The sequence below is a fragment of the Cetorhinus maximus genome, chromosome 19, assembly GCF_964194155.1.
Source record: "Cetorhinus maximus chromosome 19, sCetMax3.hap1.1, whole genome shotgun sequence".
NCBI lineage: Eukaryota > Metazoa > Chordata > Chondrichthyes > Lamniformes > Cetorhinidae > Cetorhinus > Cetorhinus maximus.
In genome coordinates, this window is record NC_135897.1 from 77,400,382 (window position 1) to 77,427,643 (window position 27,262).

Sequence of the window (27,262 nt, forward strand, 5' to 3'; positions counted from 1 at the left end):
TAAAACCCTTGGATGCAGGCCATCAGGTCCTGGCGACTTGTCTGCCTTTAGTCCCATTAGTTTGTCAAATACTTTGTCCCTTGTGATGGAGACTGTTACAAGATCTTTCCTCCCATTAGCTTCTTGTTTATCTGATATCTTTGGGATGTTTACAGTGTCTTCCACTGTGAAGACCGATGCAAAGTATTGGTTTAGATTATCTGCCATTTCCCAGTTCCCCGTTATCAATTCTCCAGTCGCATCCTCCAAGGGTCCTACACTCACTTTAGCTACTCTCTTTTTATATACCCGTGGAAGCTCTTGCTGTTTGTTTTTATATTTCTTGCCAATTTACTTTCATAATCAATTTTCTCCCTCTTTATTAGTTTTTTAGTCATCTGCTGCTGGCTTCTAAAAAAAAATCCCAATCCCCTGGCCTACCACTAGTTTTCGCTGCTTTGTATGCCTTAGTTTTTGATTGGATACTCTCCTTGATCACCTTTGTTAACTACGGGTGGTTCATCCTTCTCATCGAGTCCTTTTTGACTGGGATAAATTTTTGCTCAGCGCTAAGAAATACCTGCTTAAATATCTGCCACTGCTCATCCACTGACCTTCCCCTTAGTCTATTTTGCCGGCCTGCTTTAGACAACTCTTTCTTCATACCTCTAATTGCCCTTCATACCTCTGTAATTGCCCTTATTTAAGTTGAGGACACTGGTTTGAGACCTGAGCTGCTCGCATTCAACCTGAATTTGAAATTATACCATGTTGTGATCGCTACCCCCTAGAGGATCCTGAACTATGATATCTCTTATTAATACCACCCCATTACGCATTACTAGATCTGAAATAGCCTGTTTCTGGGTTGGTTCTGCAACGTATTGTTCTAAGAAACAATCCCTGATGCACTCTACAAATTCACCTTCCATGTTACCCCTCCAATCTGATTTGTCCAGTCAATATGCAGATTAAAACCACCCATGACAATTGTAGCACCCTTCTTACATGCCTCCATTATTTCCCGATTTTACTTTAACTACAGTGAGGCAACTCTTCGGGAGCCTATAGTCGTCTCCCACCCGTGAATTCTTCCCCTTGCTATTCCTCATTTCCAATCAAACTGATTCCACATCACGATCTATTGCACCTATATCACAACTCACCACTGCGCTGATACCTTCCTTTATTAACAAAGCTACCCCCCCCTCCTTTTCCTTTTTGCCTATTTTTCCGGAATGTTGAATACCCTTGAATATTGAGTTCCCAGCCTTGGTCACCCTGCAATCACATCTCTGTAATAACTATCAAGTCATATTCATTTATTTCTATTTGTGCTGTCAACTCATCTATTTTATTACAAATGCTTTGTACATTCAGATAAAGAGCCTTAAGCTTTGACTTTTCACCATTATTACTCATCCTGGTTCTAATTTCTGCTGTAATCTTCTGCTTATATTTTCTGCCCCTCCCGTCACACTTTAATTATCGTTCGCCTCTTCACTACCCTGCACCTCTGCTCTCTCGTTTCTTTTTGATTTTTTAAACTTCCCTTCAGTTGAACCCTCCCCCCAACTAATTAGCTTAAAGTCCTATCTACAACCCTAGTTATATGATTCACCAGGACACTGGTCCCAGCATGGTTCAAATGAAGCCCGTCCCAGTGGAACAGCTCTCTCCTTCCCCAGTACTGGTGCCAGTGCCCCAGGAATCGGAACCCATTTCTCCCACAACAATCTTTGAGCCACACATTTACCTCTCTAATCTTATTTACCCTATGCCAGTTTGCACGTGGCTCAGGCAGTAATCCAGAGATTATTACCTCTGTGGTTCTGCTTAATTTAGCCCTAAACTGCTCGTAGTCCCTCAGCAGAACCTCTTTCCTAGTCCTACCTATGTTGTTGGTACCTATGTGGACCATGACAACTGGATCCTTCCCCTCCCACTCCAAGTTCCTCTCCAGCCCACAAGAGATGTCCTTAACCTTGGCACCAGGTAGGCAACACAGCCTTCAGGACTCTTTGTCTTTGATGCAGAGAACAGCATCTATTCCCCTAACTATGCTATCTCCTATTACTACTATATTTTTCTTTCCCTACTTGAATGGCACTCTGTACCACGGTGCTGTGGTCAGTTCACTCATCCTCCCTGCAGTCTGTGCCCTTGTCCACACCTGGAGCAAGAACCTCATACCTATTGGATAAGGGCACTGTCTGAGGCTCCTCCAAAGCTAAATTCTGGATCGCCATACCTGCCTCACTCACAGTCACACCCTCCTGTCCCTGACCACGGTCCAAATTTGATGTAATTAATCTAAGAGCTGTGACTATCTCCTGAAACATAGTGCCCAGGTAACTCTCCCCCTCCATGACGTGTCGCAGTGTTCGCAGCTCGGACTCCAGCTCATCAACTCTGAGCCGAAGTTCCTCGACAACACTTGCTGCAGATGTGGTCACCGTTGATCGCACCGGCATCCACCAGCTCCTACATACTACAGCAGCAACACATCACCTGCCCAGCCATCCCTATTCTATTTAATTAATTAATTTGGATGTTAAATATTTTAAAATTGAAATTCTTATCTGTACTCTTGAGCTGTAATAATGTCTCCTGATGTAAACCACTTGGCCAATCAAAAGAGACACCAAAGAGATACCCCGGCTCTCATTGCTGTTTTAAACTGAACTCCCAGCTCTCCTCGCAAAGGGATGTTAGGATGTTTACAACTAGCCAGATAAGCAAGGCTAAGCAGTGTGTTTATTTTTCCTTAAGGTTACTGACAGTATTGGCAACATGAAAGATTTTTATATTATAGAAAAGGCAAAGTTCCAAAGACATATGAAACAATGGAATTTCCATATTAAAGAGAGAAAAACATATATAAAGGAGAATGAAAGGCTATATTGGGGGGGCCATGTGAGATCTGGCAGGAGTGTATGAAACAGCCTTGGAGAAGCCTCCAGCCATGTTTGCAAAAGTCTGTTGTGTTCCGTAACTAAAGTTTGGGAAAGCCTTTTGGAATTCCACTGTCAAATGGGTACTGTGGTGACTTGCTAGCTTATTCTTTTAAATCTAAAATCTACGTTGGACTGTTGCCTTAAAAGGGGTATGTAGCTGGGAGTCAGGTGAATTAGGAATTTTAGGATTTTTTACAGTATTATGTAATTGTAGTCTTATGTATGTTTTCTTCTGTTAATAAATATTTTAATTTAATTTTTAAAATCTCTAACTGTATTAGTGGACTTATTACCTCTGAATTCAGTGCACACATCTTCTCATACTAAATACAAATTTCAAAACCGTTGTGATAGCGTGGCCAGGTTTCGCTTGTGGATTTGGTCCACCTGGCACACATCATTTGCAACGTCATAACATATTTTTTGTTTCAACTGCAAACATGAGAACAATTTCATTTATATTTTAAGATAGGTGCATTGCTACTGGTGAAGATGATTACTTAACACTTCCACTTTACCTCATTTGGCTTTCATTCCTGGAATACCCATGACAGCACAGATTCTATTTCGCTCATGAGTTCACCATAGAACTGGTGTCAACATTCAGGTCTCAAACTTCATGCAAAATAACATCAATTTATATTTAATGCTTGCCTTTAGTGCAGCAGAACATTTCAAGATACTTTTCAGGAGGGAATTCCAGGCCTTGAGCTATATACAGCTGAAGCCGTGGTCGCTAATGGTGGGATGAAAAATTCAGGGATTTATAGGCTGGAGTTATAGGGTTGTAGAGTTCTCAGTGGGTTGAAGGTTTGAAGAGGCTGGAGAAATAGGGAAGGAGGAAGCCATGGAGAGATTTGAACGCAGGGTGAAAATTTTAAATTTGAGGCATTGCTGGACATGGAGCCAAGCACAGGAGTGATCATTTTCAATCACTGTGCTGAAAGGGGGACTGCTCTTTTTTGCTTCAGTTCTGTAATTGTGAATGTGGAACTACCACTCTGAAACATTCAAGCTCATGTCAGAAACCCGTCTCAGTTAGCAACTGTGCTCAGAGAGACTGTTAGTATTTTTCTTTATTCTTTCATGGGATGTGGACGTCACTGGCAAGAACAGCATTTATTGCCCATCCCTAATTGCCCTTGAACTGACTGGCTTGCTTGGCCATTTCAGAGGGCAGTTAAGAGTCAACCACATCGCTGTGCATCTGGAGTCACATGTAGGCTAGACTGGGTAAGGACAGCAGATTTGCTTCCCTAAAGGGCATTAGTGACCAGATATGTTTGAACAACAATCGACAGTGGATTGAGGCTAGCTTTCAATTCCAAATTTTATTAATTGGATTTGAAATCTACCAGCTGCTGTGGTGGGATTTGAACCAGACCATTAGCGTGGGTCTCTGGATTACTAGTCCAGTGGCATTACCAGTACCCCACTGTCTCCCCCGCATATATGGCGACATCAGAAAAATCAAATTGGAAAAATAGAGATGCTGTGAGGGATGGAGTTAAAATCCATTATTGCAGCAATAACTTTGGTTCTGATATGTGTTAGAACAGATTTAGAAGTTTGTGATGTTTACATTGGGTACACACTGAGTAATGTGTTCCATTCTGCATCTCATCCTCTGCCCTAAACATCATCACAAATTATTGTATTTTATGTAGAACACTAGCTTTTTAATACTAAATTGGGTTATCTAAAGTTTTAAATATTTGTCACTTTGAATATTTCAGGAGACAATTACATGGTCAAAAAGCTGCTTGATGAGAAATTCAGTGAGCTGAATATAAATTGTGTGGATGTGCTGGGGAGGAATGCTGTTACCATAGCAATTGAAAATGAGAATCTGGATATCCTGCAGGTTCTCTTGGAACGTGGATGTCAGGTGCCAATATTTATTATTGCTAAGTGTGTTTTTATAGTGGTTATTCTAAATATAATCTTTTTAAAAGTTGAGTAATTTTTTTTTTGAAAGCTGACTAACTTCTTTCCATTTGTTCTAGACTGTGGACGCACTGCTGGTGGCGATTAGTTCTGAGGTTGTTGGTGCTGTTGATATTCTTCTCAATCATCGTCCCAGGCGATCGTCTAAACCAACTATAGCAGTTAGTGAATTCTGGTCACTTTTATGTTCTGTGTAACTTCCAATGCTCCTTTTAGTTTTGCTGTATCATGCACCTTTTACCAGCTCACAGGCGGCCTCGTGACCTTCCATGGAGTGTTGCAAGAATCAGTGTTGGGCCTCCTATTTACAATATATACCAACGATGTAGATGAGGAGTGTTGGGGCCGCTATTTACAATCTATATCAATGAGGGGATTGATCTTTCCAAGTTTGTAACTTTTCCAAGTTTGCTGACAGTACAAAGATAGGTGGGAAAGTAAGCAGTGAGCAGGATGCAAGGAGGTTGCAAAGGAATATAGAATGGTTAAGTAATTGGACTAGAATGTAACACATGGAGTACAATGTGGAGTAATGTGCTTTTCTATTCTTCCTCCAAGGTATATAAACTCACAATTTCTTTCAAAAGGTGAGGGATCCAGAGGTATTTGGGTATTCTTGTACATGAATCACATAAAGTTAGAATGCAGGCACAACAAGCAATAGAAAGGCAAAATGGTATGTTAGCCTTTATTAAAAGGGGGTTGGGGAATAAGAGTAAGGAAGTAATCTTGCAATTATGTAGGGCTTTGGTAAGACCACATTTGGTATACTGTGTATAGATTTGATCTCCTTGCCTAAAGAAGGATATGCTTGCCTTATTGGAGGTACAGAATCAGAATCACAGAATCACACAGACTTTGGCCCATCGAGTCTGCACCGACACATGAAAAACACCAGACCTACCTCCCTAATCCCATTTACCAGCAATTGGCCCATAGCCTTGAATGTTATGACGTGCCAAGTGCTCATCCAGATACTTTTTAAAGGATGTGAGGCAACCCGCCTCCACCACCCTCCCAGGCAGTGCATTCCAGACCGTCACCACCCTCTGGGTAAAAAGTTTTTCCTCACATCCCCCCTAAACCTCCTGCCTCTCACCTTAAACTTATGCCCCCTTGTGACTGACCCTTCAACTAAGGGGAACAGCTGCTCCCTATCCACCCTGTCCTTCCCCCTCATAATCTTGTACACCTCGATCAGGTCGCCCCTCAGTCTTCTCTGCTCCAACGAAAACAACTCAAGTCTATCCAACCTCTCTTCATAACTTAAATGTTTCATCCCAGGCGACATCCTGGTGAATCTCCTCTGCACCCCCTCCAGTGCAATCACATCCTTCCTATAATGTGGCGACCAGAACTGCACACAGTACTCCAGCTGTAGCCTCACCAAGGTTCTATACAACTCCAACATGACCTCCCTACTTTTGTAATCTATGCCTCGATTGATAAAGGCAAGTGTCCCATATGTCTTTTTCACCACTCCACAAACATGCCCCTCCACCTTCAGAGATCTATGGACATACACGCCAAGGTCCCTTTGTTCCTCAGAACTTCCTAGTGTCATGCCGTTCATTGAATACTTCCTTGCCAAATTACTCCTTCCAAAGTGTATCACCTCACACTTTTCAGGGTTAAATTTCGTCTGCCACTTATCTGCCTATTTGACCATCCTGTCTATATCTTCCTGTAGCCCAAGACACTCAACCTCACTGTTAACCACCCGGCCAATCTTTGTGTCATCTGCAAACTTACTAATCCTATCCCCCACATAGCCACCTATGTCGTTTATATAAATGACGAATAATAGGGGATCGAGCACAGATCCCTGTGGTGCGCCACTGGACACTGACTTCCAGTCACTAAAGCATCCTTCTGTCATCACCCTCTGCCTCCTACAACTAAGCCAATTTTGAATCCACCTTATCATATTACCCTGTATCCCATGTGCCTTTGCCTTCTTTCTAAGTCTCCCATGTGGGACCTTGTCAAAGGCTTTGCTGAAATCCATATAAGCTACATCAACTGCACTACCCTCATCTACACACCTGGTCACCACCTCAAAAAATTCAATCAAATTTGTTAGGCATGACCTCCCTCTGACAAAGCCATGCTGGACTATCCCTGATCAAACCTTGCCTCTCCAAGTGGAGATAGATACTCTCCTTCAGAAATTTCTCCAATAGTTTCCCTACCAATGACATGAGACTCACTGGCCTATAGTTCCCTGGCTTATCTCTACACCCTTCTTAAATAGCAGAACCACATTAGCTGTTCTCCAGTCCTCTGGCACCTCCCCCATGGCCAGAGAGGAATTAAAAATTTGGGTCAGAGCCCCTGCGATCTCCTCCCTTGCCTCCCTCAGCAGTCTGGGACACAAATCAACTGGACTTGGAGATTTGTCCACTTTTAAGCCTGCCAACACCTCCAATACCTTGTCACTCCCTATGTCAATTTGCTTAAGAACCTCGCAGTCTCTCTCCCCAAGTTCGATACCTTCATCCTCATTCTCTTGGGTGAAGACGGACGTAAAGTATTCATTCAACACTCTACCGATGTCCTCTGGCTCCACCCATAGATTGCCCCCTTGGTCCCTTATGGGGCCTACTCTTTCCCTGGTTATCCTCTTCCCATTGATATATTTATAGAATATCTTGGGATTTTCCCTACTTTTACCAGCCAGAGCTTTCTCATATCCCCTCTTTGCTCTCCTAATTGCTTTCTTAAGTTCCACCCTGCACTGTCTGTACTCCACTAATGCCTCTGCTGATTTGCTTCCCTTGTACCTTCTAAAAGCCTCTCTTTTCCTTCTCATCATAATCTGAATATCTCTGGTCATCCTTGGTTCTCTGGGCTTGTTACTCCTTCCTATCACCCTAGAGGGAACATGTTGAGCCTGTACCCTTCCCATTTCCTTTTTGAACACCCCCCACTGTTCCTCTGTAGATTTCCCCACAAGTAGCTGTTCCCAGTCTACCCTGGCCAGATCCTGCCTTATTTTACTAAAATCCACTCTCCCCCAATCCAAAACATTTTTTTGCAACTTGTCTATTTCTTTGTCTATAACAAACTTAAACTGTACCATGTTGTGGTCGCTATCATTAAAATGCTCGCCCACCACCACCTCAGCCACCTGTCCAGCTTCATTCCCCAGAATTAGGTCCAGCACTGCACCATCCCTTGTTGGACAGTCTACAAATTGACCTAAAAAGTTCTCCTGTACACATTTCAAGAAATCCACTCCACCCAAGCCCTTAACACTATGTCTATCCCAATTAATGTTGGGAAAGTTGAAATTGCCTAATATAATTACCCTATTGTTATTGTTTTTACACATCTCCTCAAATTGTGCACATATTTGCTCCTCAATTTCCCGCTGTCAATCTGGGGGTCTATAATAAACACCTAACAATGTGGTTGCCCCTTTTTTTATTCCTAAGCTCTACCCACAAAGCTTCATTCGATGCCCCCTCCAAGACATCATCTCTGCTTAGTGCAGTAACGGACTCCTTAACTAATAATGTAATGCCTCCTCCTCTTTTACCCCTTCCCCTGTCTCACCTGAAGATTCTATATCCAGGAATGTTGAATTGCCAATCCTGCCCTTCCCTCAACCACATGGCTACTATATCACAATTCCACATGTCAATCCTCACCCTTAACTCATCCATTTTACCTGTAATACTCTTGGCATTAAAGTAGAGGCCATCCAGCCTTGCCTTACTCCCTTGAAGCTTATTGCAGCTGTACTCCCTCTGACTTGATTGCTTTACTGTATTATGATGTGTCCCTATTCTGCTAACATTCTGTGTCCCCTCCTCCTGCCGAATTAGTTTAAACTCCTCCCAACAGCGCTAGCAAATCCGCCTGCAAGGATATTAGTCCGGCTCTGGTTCAGATGTAGACCGTCCTGCTTGTACAGGTCCCACCTTCCCCAGAAACGGTCCCAGTTATCCAGGAATCTAAAGTTACAATATACAATACAGGTTGAATTGATTCCTGGGATGAGGGGCCTGTCCTATGAGGAGAGTTTGAGTAGAATTGACTTAAACACTCTGGATCATATAAAATTCTTAGTGGATTTGACAGGGTAGCTGCTGAGAAGCTGCTTCTCCATGGATTTTAAATTTAGGGGTTGTTGACTCAGGATAAGTGGTTGGCCATTTAAGACTGAGATGCGAAGAAATTTCTTCACTCAGAGGGTTGTGAATCTTTGGAATTCTCTGCCCCATAGAGCTGTGAATGCTCAGCTATTGAATATATTCAAGCCTAAGATTGATAGATTTTCAGGCACTAAGAGAATTCAGAGATATGGGGCAGAATTTTGCCCTTGGTGGGCCTGCGGGCCTCACCGGCTCTGCGGCAGGCGGACAGCCGACCCCCGCCAGCAAAACAGGGCCTGCCGCCATTTTGAGTGGGCGGGCCAATTAAGGCCCGCCCAGCGGCCTGCCCGACGGGAAGCACTATGCACTTCCTGTGCTGGGGGGGGGGAGGGAATCTCCAGCTGTCAAAGTGCGCTTTTTCACGCATGCACGCGAAAGAGTGCACTGCTCCCTGAGACTAAGAACTGTCTCAGGGAGATTACTGACAGTCCAGGAAACTTAAAAAATAGAAAAATAAAAATATTATTAACATGTTCCCCTCATGTGACAATGTCACACGAGATGGGACATGTTAATAAATATCACTACATTTATTAAAGTTTTTAAAAAGGAACATGAAACCTCATCCCGCCAGTGGATGAGGTTTCATGTATTATCAGAGGCCCACTGGGGCTCCTGGCCTGCCCGCCAGCCTTAAGGTTGGACGGGCAGGGCCTTTAATTACTTCAGTTACCCTGTCAATGGCCTCAATTGGCCATTGACGGGTCGGCGGGCAGACAGCTGATTTCACTGTCCGCCCGCCTTCCTGAAAATTTAAAGGGGCCGGGATGACGTCGGGTGTTCCTCCTGACGTCATCCCATGTCATTTTCCCTTCGGCGAGCAGGCCCCGCCCCCAAATCGCCGACGGGAAAATTCTGACCGTGGAGATAGCACGGGAAGGCGCATTTGCTGCAGAAGATCAGCTGTGATCTGATTGGCAGGCTCAAGGGGTCATATAGCTTACTGCTGCTCTTATTTCTTGTGTTCTTCCTCTATATCCCTTTTATTGACTCTAATATAAATGTTAGGCATTTCATTTAATTTTCTTTTAACTTTTTCCTAACTTTGAGAAAGAGTTTTGCTTCCAATAAGCTCTTCCTCTGAACGACCCAACCAAGACTGGAAGCCGACCATAAGGTGAATTATTTTCAGAGGTTCAGGGGCTAGACATTTGGTCTAGACTTGTGGCAGATACAGTAATACATAAACATGATTTTGCTATCCTGCCCATGCTGTGTTATTATTACTGTGTGATATAACTTTAATATATGCTTTCCTCCAGCTTAGTTGTGACACTCAACATGTAAAATGTGGGTTGTGCAATGTGTAGATGAGAAAGTGAGCTAGCTAAATACCCTCAGCATGTTGGAATATATTCTAGTAGACTGACCTTTGAATAGCAATCTACTGCAAATGATAGAATATTGGCTAGTAGCCACGATTACCAAACGCTGAATTATTGGTCTTAGCCTAGCTGTTTTGGGGAAGCATAAAACAGAAGGGAGACAGCACTTCATTGAGGGGGATGAGTTCTGGTTCTCTGGTTGCTCTGTGCACTTCTTAGTGGCAATTCAAATAACAGCACATGTATAGATGGGAGGAGGTTGTCTTTTTACCCTCTTGATTGTGGGTGGCATATGGGTTGGGAGAGACAGTAAAGGAGAAGTTTTTTTTTAAAAAAGTAGAAGTTTTTGCTATATTTGTTGTGCTTAATCAAGGGCATATTGTATTAGAGTAAAATACGTTTTTCTTAAAAAAGATCTTCACTTGTCAAAGGAAATGACACTTGCCAGTTTTTTAAACTGGCTTCATACTAAAAGGGGAAAAAAAAACCTTCATCTCTGCCTCAAGCTATGCTGCAGTGACCTACATGACTAATATAGCACTTGCAATTAAATTAACAAACAGCGAAAGGTCTATCTGAAATGGTAACTAAATAAGTTTCTCTACATCACTTTCTCGTGCGATCACGACATAAAATGAGGTAGAATTCATGGAAAAATCTAACTTATTTAATTTGGCTCAAGTTCCAGATGTTTACAGAAGGATCAATGTAGATTTTGTGTGACATTAGCAAGTACAGACCATTGATTGATCCTTCTCTTCTGGAATGAACAGCAACGCCATACAGTTAGCACAACAAATACTATCTCTAGCACTTGAACCCTTCCTCTGCTGAATAAACAGGGTCTTGGACAGTTACACAACAAGTACTGTTTTTGCCATTTGCTATGTTGACTAGTCAGAAATCCTGTACAATTAATTACACCAGTAAATCTACATTGATTTTTTCCCAAAACAACTATCTCTGCTGCTTATGCAATCATTTTTCTGAATAAACAGGGACTCCATACAGTTCCATATAATGTCGCTTTTGTACAACCGTAACCCCACTGAGCAAGTAAGAGCTCCATGGAGTTACACAATAAATTATGATTCTACTGTTTTGATCCTTATCCTGCTGAATAATTACAAGTCCATCAATAGATTGACTTATCCTTTTAGAAAGAATATCTCATACTAATAGGTTCTGCAAAATCTTTTCAAGAAAATAGTCCCTTTTATTTGTAGTGGCCATCTGTACTTCTTTAAATAATTTTTTCTATAAAACAGTGAGATTTACTGCAAATTTTGCAAAAACACTTGTAAGTATGTAAAATTCTGACTTGAAACATACATTGAGCATCATTTCAGGCTGTACGTTAAGGCCCTAGTGTTCCTGTGCTATGGCTTGAGCATTCAACATGCAACCGATGAAGTGTGGCATTATCTTAATTTTAGCAAGGTTTGAAAGACTCCCTCATAAATTGCCGTATCTGTCTGTTTTTGCAACACTATTGTGTGTTGAACTGCATATATTAAAGATCAAATTTTCTTTAAAATCACATTCCTGTGGGTGATATGTATATATCTGTCATATCATAGTAGAAATAATATGTGTATGTGTGAGAGAAAGAAAGACAATAGAATTACAATTGGCAAGAAACTTGACTTAGGGTTGCGCGTTTTGAGCATTAGTCATTAAATTTAATGCGTTGGTTTATTGGCATCCAATGTCATATTAAATCAGGCACATTTAATCATCCTGGAGGCCTACTTGCAACTGGTGAGGCCTAATAGATATGTATGAAACTAAATTCTGCTAAATTCAGCCTCCTGAGTACGGGATTCTCCTTTTCCAAAATGAGTTAATATACCAACATCAGTGTTGACGACCGGGCGGTGCAGTGGCACAGTGGTTAGCGCTGTTGCCTCACAGCTTCAGGGACCTGGGTTTGATTCTGATCTCAGGTGTCTGTCTGTGTGGAGTTTGCATGTTCTCCCTGTGTCCACGTGGGTTTCCGCCCAATGCTCTGGTTTCCTTCTACCGTCCAAAGACATGCTGGTTAGGTGGATTGGCAACGGTTAAATTGCCCCTCAGTGTGTGTGTGTGTGCCCTGTGATGGACTGTTGTCCCATACTGGGTGTGCCCTGCCTAGTGCCCAATGCCTGTCAGGATAGGCTCCAACTCCCTGTGACCCTGAATTGGATAAAGCAGTCCTGGAAGAGTGAGTATGGACCACTGCATTTATACATATAATTTTGAAAAAATTGCAGAACTCTTTTTGAACAATCAATATTTTAATGAATGATTGAACAAAGTTGAAATCTTTTGATTGAATGTATTGTGCAATTAACCAAAATTATTAATGCAACATAGTTTGTTCAATTTAGCTTTCAAAACTGCTATTAGTAGAGATATGTAAAGTAGTGTTTACTAATGAGTTTAATGGTTCTTGATTAACTATGGCAAGAATGAAAAATTTGAACAAAATTTACTTAAAAAAACCTAATTGGTGATTTTTTTTCTTCAGATTATCTTCAAATTTTAATGTTAAATACACATTCACAAATCACACAACTTTTTCAGGCACTTTATTCAACAACATTTGTAATTAAAACAGACGTAAATGTTTGGCTGCTCAACATTTTTCTCCCCATTATAACATTTTCAGTTATAGTCCTATCCTGTTATGCATTCCATCTTTCCAAAACTCAGTGCTCTAATACTTTCCCTGTAAAGATGTTCCCTGAGGTTGTTAACTTATCCTTGCTGCAATTCAGACAATTGTGGAGCATTCAATCTGCCACAAAATGCTTTGGAAATATTAAATACTAGACTCTTATGAACTCTGGAGCAATGTTGCAATGAAGTGTGAGGTGATGCATTTTGTGGGAAGAATATGAACAGACAATATAAAATGAGGGGTGAAATTTTGAAGGGGGTGCAGGAACAGAAAGACCTGGGTGTCTATGTGCAAAGATCATTGAAGGACAGGTGGAGAGAGCAGTTAATATCCTGGGCTTTATTAGTAGGGGCATGAGTACCAGAGCAAGAAGGTTATGATTGAACAAAGTTGGAATCTTTTGATTGCATGTTTTGTGCAATTAACCAAAATTATTAACGTGAAATAGTCTGTCCAATTTAGCTTTCAAAACTGCTATTAGTAGAGATGTATAAAGTAGTGTTTACTAGGCTCCTTCAACAGCACCTTCCAAACCCACGACCACTAAGATCTAGAAAGACAAGGGCAGCAGAACATCACCACCTGGAAGTTCCCCTCCAAGTCACTCACCATCCTGACTTGGAAATATATCGCCGTTCCTTCACTGGCACTGGGTCAAAATTCTGGAACTCACTTCCTAACAGCACTGTGGGTGTACCTGCACCACATGGACTGTAGCAGTTCAAGAAGGCAGCTCACCACCACCTTCTCAAGGGCAATTAGGGATGGGCAGTAAATGCTGGCCCGGCCAGCGAAGCCCACATCCCATGAAATTAATTTTAAAAAATTATATAAGACACTTGTTAGACCTCAGCTGGAGTATTGTGTACAGTTCTGGACATCACATTATAGGAAGGATGTGAGCACATTGGAGAGAGTGCAGAAGAGGTTACAAGAATGGTTCCAGGGATGAGAAACTTCAGTTATGAAGATAGATTGGAGAGGTTGGGGCTGTTCTCCTTAGAGAGAAGAAGGCTAAGAGGAGATTTGATAGAGATGTTCAAAATCATGAGGGGGCTGGAGAGAGTAGATTGGGAGAAGCTGTTCGCACTCGTAAAAGGATCAAGAACGAGAGGGCACTGATTTAAAGTGATTTTCAAAAGAAGCAAATATGATGTGAGAAATTTTTTTTTCACGCAACGAGTGGTTCAGGTCTGGAATGCACTGCCTGGAAGCGTGGTGGACAAGTTCAACTGAGGAATTCAAGAGGTTATTAGATGATTATTTGAATAGAAATAATGTGCAGGGATATGGGGGAAAGGCAGGGCGATGGCAGTAGGTTATAATGCTCATTTGGAGAGCCGGTGCAGACATGATGGGCCGATTGGCCTCCTTCTGTGCCGCCAAAACTCTGATTCGGTGACGTACTTCATTAATTTTGCTCTCTTGTCTTTTTGTTGGAACTTGTCCAAACAGAAATTAATGCAAAGAATTCAGAATCCCGAATACTCCACCACAATGGATGTGGCTCCTGTCATCCTTGCTGCTCATCGCAATAACTATGAGATCCTGACCATGTTGCTCAAACAGGACCTGTCACTGCCAAGACCACATGCAGTAGGATGTGAATGCACACTGTGTAATGCAAAGAACAAGAAGGATAGCCTGCGCCATTCTAGGTAAGTAAAACAACATTAAAATATAACAAGTGTGTTTGTAATGAGAACCGTTACAGTTAGATTTATAAAGTTAAGCACTACAAAACTTACATGATATGCACACACAAGTTCTGACTGATTTGGGCTAAGCTAAAAGTCACATGGAATCTGTGAGTCATCAGAGACATAGGGAGGAATTCTACCATTCCTTTCACACCAGCGGGGTCTTCCGGTCCTGCCAGTGTGAACGGGGATTTCAATGGCTCGCTGGCCCCGCCGCAGGGAAACCTGCCGCAAGGAGGCTGGGCGGAATTCAGAGGCGGGGTCGGAAAATGCGGCGAGCCAGCCAGAAGTCCTTCACTTCCTCTCTCCTCACCGTCCAAGGGCCCAAACACTCCTTTCAAGTGAAGCAGCATTTCACTTGCATTTCCCCTAACTTAGTCTACTGCATTCGTTGCTCCCAACACGGTCTCCTCTACATTGGAGCGACCAAACGTAAACTGGGTGACCGCTTTGCAGAGCACTGCGGTCTGTCCGCAAGAAAGACCCAAACCTCCCTGTTGCTTGCCATTTTAACACTCCACCCTGCTCTTTTGCCCACATGTCTGTCCTTGGCTTGCTGCATTGTTCCAGTGAAGCCCAACGCAAACTGGAGGAACAGCACCTCATCTTCCGACTAGGCACTTTACAGCCTTCCGGACTGAATATTGAATTCAACAATTTTAGATCTTGAACTCCCTCCTCCATCCCCACCCCCTTTCCGTTTCTTCCCCCTTCCTTTTGTTTTTTCCAATAATTTATATAGATTTTTCTTTTCCCACCTATTTCCATTATTTTTAAATCTATACCTTTAATGCCCTGTTAGTCTTTCCACCCCACCCCCACTAGAGCTGTACCTTGAGTGTCCTGCCATCCATTCTTAATTAGCACATTTGTTTAGATAATATCACCACCTTCAACACCTCTTTGTTCCTTTGTCTGTGACATCTTTTGATTATCTGCTCCTATCACTGCTTGCTTGTCCCAACAACCACACCCCCACCACTTCTCTCCCCCCACCCCCCCCACCTTAAACCAGCTTATATTTCACCCCTCTCCTAATATTACTCAGTTCTGTTGAAGGGTCATGAGGACTCGAAACGTCAGCTCTTTTCTTCTCTGCCGATGCTGCCAGACCTGCTGAGTTTTTTCAGTTAATTCTGTTTTTGTTTTGGATTTCCAGCATCCGCAGTTTTTTGTTTTTATCAGCCAGAAGTCCATTGACTTCGGCAGGACTGAAAGATCCAGCTGGCGGGCGGGAGGGGCTGGAAAATTCTGGGCATAATTTTGTTTCTCTGCTGCTAGTTGCTATGATCTGGAATGCACCTCTTGAAAGGGTAGAGGAAGGAAAATCAGAAGTAACTTTCAAAAGATTGTTGGATAAGTACTTGAAAAATAAAAAAAATACAGGGCTATGGGGAAGGAGCAGGCAATTCACTCAGGCTTCTTAACAGCACCTCATAAACCCACAACTTTTGCCACCTAGGACAGCAGCGGCAGCAGGTGCATGGAAACACCTCATCTCCAAGTTCCCTTCCAAGTTGCACATCTTCCCAATATCCAAACATATCACTGGGTCAAAATCCTGGAACTTCTGATCTAACTGCACTGTGGAAATCTCTTCACCAAGTTGATTTAAGCAGGTCAAGTGAAAGGCTCACTCTTCCAAGGGTGACTAGGCATGGGCAATGCTTGCTGGCATTGCCAGGAATGCCCACATATCTTGATGTAATATTTTTAAAAAGCAGCACTAATTGGATCCTCTTTTAATGAGCCAACATAGGCACAATGGGCTGGATGGCCTCCTTCTGTAATGTAAGAACCCACACACATAAATACAAGTTCACCTCTCCATCAGGCCATCTTTGAAACCACATAGTAAATGTAATTTAGAAAGGGTTTTTAATATTGTTTCTTCATAGAGTGAGTACTATAAATAATAACAGAAAGAGGAAAATGCGAGGTTCCTCTCTTATTCCTCAGTTTTGCCACATTTTGGGAATTGAATTGCACTGAAATCAGATGATATATAAAACCTAATGTAAGAGTAACCACTGGAAATTCTTCTTGAAATTGGGAAAATTAGTACAAAATGCACCAGGAGGAGCTGCTGCTGTTTTCTGTCGAATGTGCCCAACATTTGCTCCCTATATATTCTAGGCATAACAGGATACGACACACATGAGGTTATTACATTTTGTGAAGTTTCTCTTTCTTATATCTGATCTAGATGTAAAGCAACAACTATAATTCTATATTCAGGTGGTTAAGCCGGATAATTGCATCAGGAGTAGTCGAGCAAGTGATTAGGAAGGCAAATGGAATATTGGTCTTTATCGCAAGGCGGATAGAGTATAAAAATAGGAAAGTCTTGCTACAATTGCACAGGATGTTGGTGACTCCACACCTAGCATGCTGCATACAGTTTTAGTCTCCTTATTTAAGGAGGGATATACTAATATCGGAGGCAGTTCAGAGAAGGTTCGCTTGTTTGATTCCTGGGATGAAGGGTTGTCTTATGAGGAAAGGTTGAGCAGGTTGGACCTATACTCATGGGAGTTTAGAAGAATGAGAGGTGATCTAATTGAAACATATAAGATTCTGTGGGAGCTTGACAGAGTATAGATGTTGAGAGGATGTTTCCTCTTGTAGGGGAATCTAGAAATACAGAACACAGCTTCACAATAAGGGGTCTCCCATTTAAGGCAGAGGTAAGAAGGAATTTCTTCCCTCCGAGGATTGTTAGTCTTTGGATTCTCTTCCACAGAGAGCAGCGGAGGCAGGGTCATCGAATAAATTCAAGACTGAGTTAGACAGATTTTTGATCTACAAGGAAGTCAAAGGTTCTGGGGGGGAAGGCAACAAAGTGGAGTTAAGGCCACAGTCGGATCAGCCATGATTTTATTGAACAGCAGAGCAGAATTGTGGGGCTGAATGGCTCACTCCTCTTATTATTTCTTCTGTGCTTATGAGTGTATTGTGAATTTCGTATTTGTGAATAGGGGATTGAGTTGTCACATGCTCCCTGATCAGTTCTGGCTGACCACAGTCACACACTGAAGAGTTTTCAATTTTGCATTTGCAGCAAGTATTCATATCTAACATGGTCTGTCCAGATGTGATTTAGGGTTACATGTGAAACATTTCCTCATAGTTAAAATTCTCCATTTCATAAATCTCCTCCGTATCCTCTCTGGTGTGATCTCATCCTTCCTGTAATGTGGTGACCAGAACTGTATGCAGTACTCTATCTGTGGCCTAATGTTTTACACCATTCTAGCATAACCTCCCTGAGTACTCTTGTATTCTATGCCTCGGCTAATAAAGAAAAGTAGTCTGTATGCCTTCTTAACCATCTTATCTACCTGTCCTGCTATCTTTAGGGATATGTGGGCAGAAACTCCAAGGTCCCTCTGTTCCTCTACATTTCTCAGTATACTACTATTCAATGCTTATTCCCCTGCCTTGTTGGCCTGCTCAGATTCATTAAGACACTCTTCTCTGGATTGAATTTCATTTGCCACTTTTTTGTCCACCTGCCAACTCCACTGATTTCTTCCTGCAGCCTACAGCTTTCTTCCTCACTGTCAACCACTCAGCCAATTTTTGTATCTCTGCAAGCTTCTTAATTGTGGCCCCTACGTTTAAGCCCAAACTTCGTGGGAGATTGAAGCCAGAAATCTGAGCAGATCTTTCGCAAGGTATCTGTGACTTCTTGTGAACTCCATTTGGCTTTCCAAGCTTCATCAGCTTGAAGTTGTAGTTGCAAAGGTTGAGCATATGGCTATGAATAGGCTGGCACGACTTCAAGTGGGACTTCGTTGAGGTCCTGGTGGATGTGGAGACCAGTACCTCAACAGCATTTTGTGCAGTGATATAGCAATCATCCACAGTGCATTTTATCAATATAATCAACCAGAATTTTCAAAAATAACTTTTTCAGGGAAAGCAAAAGCAAGCATTGAGACAAAATACTTGACCAGATTGGGATCTATTCAGAATCAGACTGCTTGGATTTGAAAATGTGAAATATAGGGTTCCTATACGTAGTCAAGTGTTAATAATTTGACTATTATGCCAAGTATCAAAACAAAAATGAACTTTATTGACAATTACATTCAGTATTTGCCAAATATCAGTGGCAATGATTCTCATGAAGTATATTCCACAATCTCAAAGTCTGAAGATGCTGTGAGTAGCAGGGTATGTTCGAAATTGGAATGAAATGTAGGTTAAAACAATATTCTGAATGGTGTGAAGGACCGAAATTTCTTTTTGTAGGTTCCGTCTTGACATCTATCGCTGCCTGTCTAGTCCATCGCTGATAATGCTCACAGAGGAGGATCCTATCCTAAGGGCCTTTGAACTCAGTGCAGACCTGAAGGAACTGAGTCTTGTGGAGGTGGAATTTAGGTACAAATATTCAAGAGATGCAAAATAAGAATTCAACACAGGGGGATTGACAAATGTATAATGAACACAGGACATTAGTGTGAGACTCATTTTTAAGTAGACACACTTTAATAGTTGTTTGGTAATACAGAACTTGAGTATTGCTGAAAAAAGAGACATGTCTAAGTTTTTTGTCTTGCGCTCACCAGGACACTTGCAAGAATACCAATATAAGGGGAAAACAACAATTTATACTGAATGTGAAGAAAGTGCTGATTGGTGGCAAGTGGTGTTGCCATGGAGAATGTACCACTGATGGTGCCTGACAGTTAACTGCCAAGCCATCAGTGGTGCATTCTCCATGGCAATGTCTCTTGCCACCAATCAGCACTCTCTTCACATACAGTATAAATTGTTGTTTTCCCCTTATATTGGTATTCTTGCAAGTGTCCTGATGAGTGCAAGATGAAAAACCTGGACATATCTCTTTTTTCAGCAAGACACACTTTACCTTTTCCCTGGTTCTCAACCATTACATCTAGTGTGATTTATTAAGTCATGGCTCCATACTCCCTATTGCGCCTATATATCTGCCTCTTTTCTGTATCCAATCTGATAGTTCAAAGAGATAATCAAAGAAGCAGACCACAAGCAAAGGACGAGAATTAATAATACTCAAATGGTCACTTCAGAAAATTTCATAGGTTGTACTGCTGCACTGGAAGAAGGCACGATATCTTTCATTTAGTTTCCCCACCCTGCAATTAAAGTTAACAACTCTGTGCTCTTACAATCATTTGGCAGAGTGCACAATAGCTTAACAATTAATCTATGAACTGTTGTGCCATGAATACAGCTCCTCTTCAAACATTTATAGTTTATGTATTCATTATTTTTTCTTGACTTTTTTTTACATTTTTTATAGCTGCTTTGGTAGTAATGAACTTGCTGAAACAAGAGACATGCTATTGAAGCTTTTTGTCTTGCACTGATCAGGACAGATGCAAGAATGCCAAATTTCAAAGGGAACAACAATTTATACTGCATGAAAAAAGGGGTGTTGAGTGGTTGGCAAGTCCACTCTGATTGGTTGAGATGTTGCCATGGTGAATGCACCAGGGAGTTTTTGTCCCCCATGGTTTTGTTTATTCAAAAAAGGTGCAATGTCTGGACATATTCCTTTTGCCCATAGAGGACTGCTCCCTGCATGTCTAATGTTAGATGTGTTTCCGCGATTGGACAGCACTTGCTGAACAATCCCGATTGCGCTAAGAATTACACTAACAATCAATTTAAGATGATCAGTTGGCTCACAATGTAGCTCACTTAAGCCTGCTGGAAGCCACATATATTTATATGCATGCTCATTTTTATTTTTGCTGCATTTTTTAATCCAAATCCTGTAGCTGCACTCTGTTTTATTACTTACTTACTAAGATCACTTGCTGCACTGCAATTCCCCCTCCATTGCCAACAGAGTAAAAGATTGCTATCAGGAGTTACCCCAATGTGCTGAAGCTTGAATGAAGAGGTTCTGATTAAAACTGTAAATCTTTCTGCTAAAATAATCTCTTTAATAGTGGCAGGGAAAAATGTGACTGACTTGTTTCTGCTAACTAGCGCAGTTCAACTTTTTTAAGTCTCTCTGTGCTCCCAGGAAACATCTGACCCTTGTTTAGTAGTGCTGAGCTAATAATTCACCAAAGTTTCAGCAAAGTAGGATGTGTAATATCAGTTAAATTATGTTAGGACAAAATTCATGAAGTAACTGTAATTGACATAAAAATAAACCATCAGTGAGACAGACCTTTGTAACTCCTATTTCGCACATTGGGATGGAAATTTGCCTTGGCCAGTAGTGCAACAGGACTGGTTTTGCACCTGCCACTTGTTATATGACCCACCTGATATTGGGTTCCTTTGATCTCAATGAGGTGAGAGTGACTGCCCTTGACACCAAGGCAGCATTTGACTGATTGAGGCATCAAGGAACTCTAGCAAAATGGAGTCAATGGAAATCAGGGGAAAAATTCTCCACTGGCTGGAGTCATGTCTAGCACAAAGCAAGATGGTTGTGATTGTTGGAGGTCAATCATCTCAGTTCCTGAAATTATTGCAGGAGTTCTTCAGGGTGGCGTCCAAGGCCCAACCACCTTCAGCTGCTTCATCAATGGCCTTCCTTCCATCATGAGGTGAGAAGTGGGGATGTTCGCTGATGATTGCACAATGTTCAGCACCACTCACGACTCCTCAGATACTGAAGCAGTTCATGTCAAAATGCAGCAAGACCTGGACAATATCCAGGCTTGGACTGACAAGTGGCAAGTAACATTTACACCACACAAGTGCCAGGCAATGACCATCTCCAACAAGAGGGAATCTAACTATCGCCCCTTGACATTCAGTGGAATTACCATTGCTGAATCACCCACTATCAACATCTTTGAAGCTACCATTGACCAGAAAACGAACTGGACTAGCCATATAAATACTGTGTCTACAAGAGCAGGTCAAAAGCTAGGATTCCTGTGGTGAGTAACTCACCTCCTGACTCCCCAAAGCCTGTCCACCATCTACAAGGCACAAGACAAGACTGTGATAGAATACTGTCCACTTACCTGGACACCATTCAGGACAAAGCAGCCCGCTTGATTGGCACCCCTTCCACAAATATTCACTCTCCTCCATCGACACACAGTAGCAGCAGTGTGTACCATCTACAAGATGCACTGCAGAAACTCATCAATGCTCCTTCTGCCACACCTCCCAAACCCACAACCACTACCATCTAGAAGGCCAAGGGCAGCAGATACACAGGAACACCACAACCTGGAAGTTCTCCTCCAAGTCACTCACCATCCTGATTTGGAAATATATCGCCGTTCCTTCACTGTTGCTGGGTCAAGATCCTGGAACTCCCTCCCTATCAGCAACATGAGTGTACCTACACCACAGGGACTGCAGCGGTTCAAGAGAGGCAGCTCACCACCTTCTCAAGGGAAATTAAGGATGGGAAATAAATGCTAGCCTAGCCAGCGATGCCCACATTCTGTAAATGAATAAGAGAAAAAACAATCATCGGGCAGAGCATGTAAAGGGCGTCCAATGTGATACCACCTATTTTGCACAATCACCCAAGGTGAATGTCCATCCCTTGATGCGAGAATGTTTTGATAAACTCTGTATTAATTGCATGGCTAAGATCATCAACCTATGGCTTCATGAAACATAGATTTGTAGAATACAATCTCTCAAAACATTGGTAAAAGTCCCAGAATTAACCATATTAAAATGGAATTAGAATTATTTATTCACCGTAAAGTAGGGTCTGGCCCATTAACTTGTTTGGCTCAGCGTTATGTATATAGGAAAGCAAGAACTTGTATTTTATATTCTCAGCATATCTCAAAGCATTCACAGCCTATGAAGTACTTTCAAAATGTAGTCACTGCAGCAACCAGATGAGCAGACATGAGATACATGACCAGATAATTAGTTTTTTAATGATATTGGTTGAAGGATAAATGTTGACTTTAACAAGGGAACAACTCTCCTTCAAGCAGTGTCACTATTTTATGCCCACCTGAGAGGGCAGACATGGTATCAGTATAAAAGTCTCATCTGAAGAATGGCTCCTCCACCAATGCAGCACTCCCTTAGTACTGCAGTGAAATATCAGCCAATGGGTATGTGCTCATGTCCCTGGAGTGGGGCTTGAGCACACAACATTATGATTCCGAGATGAAGCACTATTTGTCTGTCTAGTTAGATGTAAAATATCCCATGACATTATTTGAATAAGAGTTCCTCCTTCAGCCAACACCATCTTGCCATTCGTTCATTTGCTGTTTCTGGGAGCTTGCTGTACCAGAATTGGACACTGCATTTATCTTCAAATCAACAGTCAGTGCACTTCATAAGTAATTCATAAGATAAAGTGCTTTGCAATATCCCGAGGATGTGAAAAGCCTATTTAAACGCAGCTACTTTTTCCCTTCTGACACATTTGATGTCTCTTCCAGGATTAATGTAACAGATATATGTTTAACCAAAACAAGTTGTCTGTAAACATTTTCAGGAATGACTACGAAGAACTAGCACAGCAGTGTAAGACCTTTGCAAAAGATCTCCTAGCACAGGCCCGGAATTCCCGCGAACTGGAGGTTATCTTAAATCACACGTCTAGTGATGAACCGATTGATAAGAGAGGATTGCTTGAGGAGAGGATGAACCTAAGTCGACTTAAACTAGCGATTAAGTACAACCAAAAGGAGGTACATATTCTGTCGAAATCTGTACCGCAGTGGTCCTATTCCAGTATGTAGCGTATTAAAAAAGCACAGAGAGTGTAGGCAAGAAATACCTATAGAAAGAAGTAGACAGGGATGCTCAACCAGCCCTTGTGCAAGGGAGCATCTGCCAGTGACTTGAGTGCCTGACCCTGCAGGAGGATCCAGAGTTTAGGGGCGTTCATGTTATTCTCAAAATACCACTAGGCACCAGAATCACTATACCTGCATCTTGGGCATTGATCAATTAAAGGAGGGGTAGAAAAGGAGGCCCACAGTACAGAACGATGTTTATAAACCCCATTGCCCCCTTTCTGTTGGTCCATCTTGGTGAGAATGGAATCAGAGCTGAGAATATCCCAATGTGGGAATTCTCAACCCTACCCCATCCCTTTGACCTCAAATCCTATAACCCCATGGGCCGTGGATGGAGGTTAAGACCATAAGACATAGGAGCAGAAATTAGGCCATTCGGCCCATCGGGTCTGCTCCGCCATTCAATCATGGCTGATAAGTTTTTCAACCCCATTCTCCCGCCTTCTCCCCGTAACCTTTGATCCCCTTACCAATCAAGAACCTATCTATCTCGGTCTTAAGTACACTCAATGACCTGGCCTTCACAGCCTTCTGTGGCAATGAATTCCATAGATTCACCACTCTCTGGCTAAAGAAGTTTCTCCTCATCTCTGTTCTAAAAGGTCTTCCCTTTACTCTGAGGCTGTGCCCTCGGGTCCTAGTCTCTCCTACTAATGGAAACATCTTCCCCACGCCCACTCTATCCAGGCCTTTCAGTCTTCTGTAAGTTTCAATCAGATCCCCCCTCATCCTTCTAAACTCCATCGAGTATAGACCCAGAGTCCTCAAGCGTTCCTCATATGTTAAGCCTTTCATTCCTGGGATCGTTCTCATGAACCTCCTCTGGACTTTCTCCAGGGCCAGCACATCCTTCCTGAGATACGGGGCCCAAAATTGCTCACAATATTCTAAATGTGGCCTGACCAGAGCCTTATTAAGCCTCAGCAGCACATATTTATATTCTAGTCCTCTCAAAATAAATGCCAACATTGCATTTGCCTTCCTAACTACCAACTCAACCTGCAAGTTAACCTTAAGAGAATCCTGGACTAGGACTCCCAAGTCCCTTTGCACTCCAGATTTCTGAATTCTCTCCCCATTTAGAAAATAGTCCATGCCTCTATTCTTCCTACCAAAGTGCATGACCTCACACTTCCCCACATTGTATTCCATCTGCCATTTCTTTGCCCATTCTCCTAACCTGTCCAAATCCTTCTGCAGCCTCCCCGCATCCTCAATACTACCTGTCCCTCCACCTATCTTTGTATCACCTGCAAACTTAGCCAGGATGCCCTCAGTTCCTTCATCTAGATCATTAATGTATAAAGTGAAAAGTTGTGGTCCCAACACTGACCCCTGTGGAACTCCACTAGTCACCGGCCGCCATCCTGAGAAGGACTCCCTTATCCCCACTCTCTGCCTCCTGCCAGACAGTCAATCTTATATCCATGCTAATACCTTGCCTCTAACGCCATGGACTCTTATCTTACTGAGCAGCCTCCTGTGCGGCACCTTGTCAAAGGCCTTCTGGAAGTCCAAGTAGATAACATCCATTGGCTCTCCTTTGTCTAACCTACTCGTTACCTCCTCAAAGAATTCTAACAGATTTGTCAAGCATGACCTCCCCTTGATGAAACCATGCTGACTTTGCCCGATTTTACCATGCACTTCCAAGTATTCTGAAATCTCATCCTTAATAATGGACTTTAAAATCTTACCAACGACCGAGGTCAGGCTAATCGGCCTGTAATTTCCTGTCTTTTGCCTCACTCCCTTCTTAAACAGTGGGGTTACATTAGCGATTTTCCAGTCCTCTGGGACCTTCCCTGACTCCAGTGATTCCTGAAAGTTCACCACTAATGCCTCCACTGTCTCTTCAGCTATCTCCTTCAGAACTCTGGGGTGTAATCCATCTGGTCCAGGTGATTTATCCACCTTCAGACCTTTCAGTTTTCCTAGCACCTTTTCCTTGGTAATAGCCACCATACTCACCTCTGCCCCCCGACTCTCTTGAACTTTGGGGATGTCACTCGTGTCTTCCACCGTGAAGACTGACGCAAAGTACCTATTCAGTTCCTCCGCCATTTCTTTGTTCCCCATTACTACTTCTCCAGCGTCATTTTCCAGCGGCCCAATGTCCACTTTTGCCTCTCTCTTACACTTTATATATCTAAAAAAACTCTTGCAATCTTCTTTTATATTACTGGCTAGTTTACCCTCATATTTAATCTTCTCTCTCCTTTTTTCTTTTTTAGTTGTCCTCTGTTGGTCTTTGTAGGCTTCCCAATCCCCTGGTTTCCCACTGCTCTTTGCCTTGTATGCTTTCTCTTTAGCTTTTATGCTGTCCCTGACTTCCCTTGTCAGCCATGGTTGCCTCGTCCCCAACAGGGCCCATCGGAAACATGCCGCATTTCCAGGACCAACCAAATTCCGATCCTTCCTGGTGCACTCCCAGGAAATATACTGTATAATATAGGTCAAGCACTTAAATGAATTCATGCTAAGGGGTAATGTCCAGTAAACACACAGTATAATCATGGTGTAGGAATGTAAACCAATAGTTGATTGTACTTTCTTCCATTTTTCTATATATCCTGCAGTTTGTGGCTCAGTCCAATTGCCAGCAGTTTCTGAACACAGTCTGGTTCGGCCAGATGGCAGGCTATAGACGGAAGCACACCTGTAAGAAGATTCTGACTGTTCTGTCAGTTGCCACCCTGTGGCCAGTGTTGTCCCTTTGTTACCTGCTAGCACCAAAGTCTCGAGTAGGACGAGTCATTCACACTCCTTTTATGAAATTCATCATTCACAGTGCATCATATTTCACTTTTCTACTGTTACTGAACTTGTACTCACTGGTGTACAATGAAGACAAAAAAAACACGATGGGCCCAGCGCTAGAGATGATCGACTACCTCCTGATTATATGGATAATTGGTAATTCAATTTATAATGGATCTCTCCCTTTCTCTTTCTCTCCCTCTCTCTCTCTGTTTTGATCTCTATCTCTGCCTCTACCTAACTATACACTAGATGGCTGTCAGTGAGTACAACTTTAACTCAATAATGCAGTTCTGATGGTGTTTTTAACTAAGGGCAGAGGAATACTACGTGCACTAGTTTGAGACTGATGGTGGGCAGCATAGCCTAGTTGTATTTTCTTATTTTGCATCATCCACTTGGAAGTCAAAATGGGGTTTCACGCAAGCGTGCCTACGCTTTCTAAAATTGGGATCACGATGAATGTCTCAATTCAATTTTCTGAATTCATATCCAAGTTATACACAGACTTTGTCCTGATGCATAGTTGAAATTGCTTTGCATCAGGACAAGCTGTACTTTAATAGTAGGGGAGAAACCGGAGCATCTTAAGAATGTCAACAGAATCCAGGATTGGATTATAACCTTAATCTTACTGACAGCCGTTTAGTTTTGGTGTCTTTTCATATTTAAAAATTGTTTCTTATTTCCTTGTGACTGTATATTTTGCATTTTGAGCTTGGTGAAAAGATTAAAATAATAACTTTCAAAAGGGAATTGAAAACGTGCATGGAAAGGAAACATTTGCAGGGCTATGGGGAAAGAGCAGGGCAGTGAGACTAATCACATTGGCTTTCAAAGAGCTGGCACAGGGTTGATGAGCCGAATGACCTCCTTCTGTGTTGTATGATTCTATGTTAACACATAAAGCTGATTTTGACACAGGAGTTAGATGTGTAGAGGATTACATGACAGAGACTGTAGCATCATGAAACTCACCTCATAATGGACCATTAATAAGTTATTATCTAATGTGTGCA

General features: G+C 42.2%; 1 protein-coding gene across 3 annotated transcripts in view; it reads left to right on the top strand.

Annotated features, from left to right (window-relative positions):
- The window catches only part of trpc1 (transient receptor potential cation channel, subfamily C, member 1), a 94,653-nt gene that overhangs the window by 5,978 nt on the left and 61,413 nt on the right, over positions 1-27,262 (top strand). The window contains exons 2-7 of one of the 3 annotated variants that reach the window (XM_078564200.1): positions 4,673-4,824; positions 4,943-5,044; positions 14,486-14,688; positions 18,988-19,119; positions 23,177-23,372; positions 26,063-26,399. In XM_078564200.1, coding sequence (XP_078420326.1) covers positions 4,673-4,824; positions 4,943-5,044; positions 14,486-14,688; positions 18,988-19,119; positions 23,177-23,372; positions 26,063-26,399 — 1,122 coding nt within the window. Of the gene's footprint in view, positions 1-4,672; positions 4,825-4,942; positions 5,045-14,485; positions 14,689-18,987; positions 19,120-23,176; positions 23,373-26,062; positions 26,400-27,262 lie in introns of those variants that run through there. The other 2 variants (XM_078564201.1, XM_078564202.1) reach the window with 2 other exon arrangements.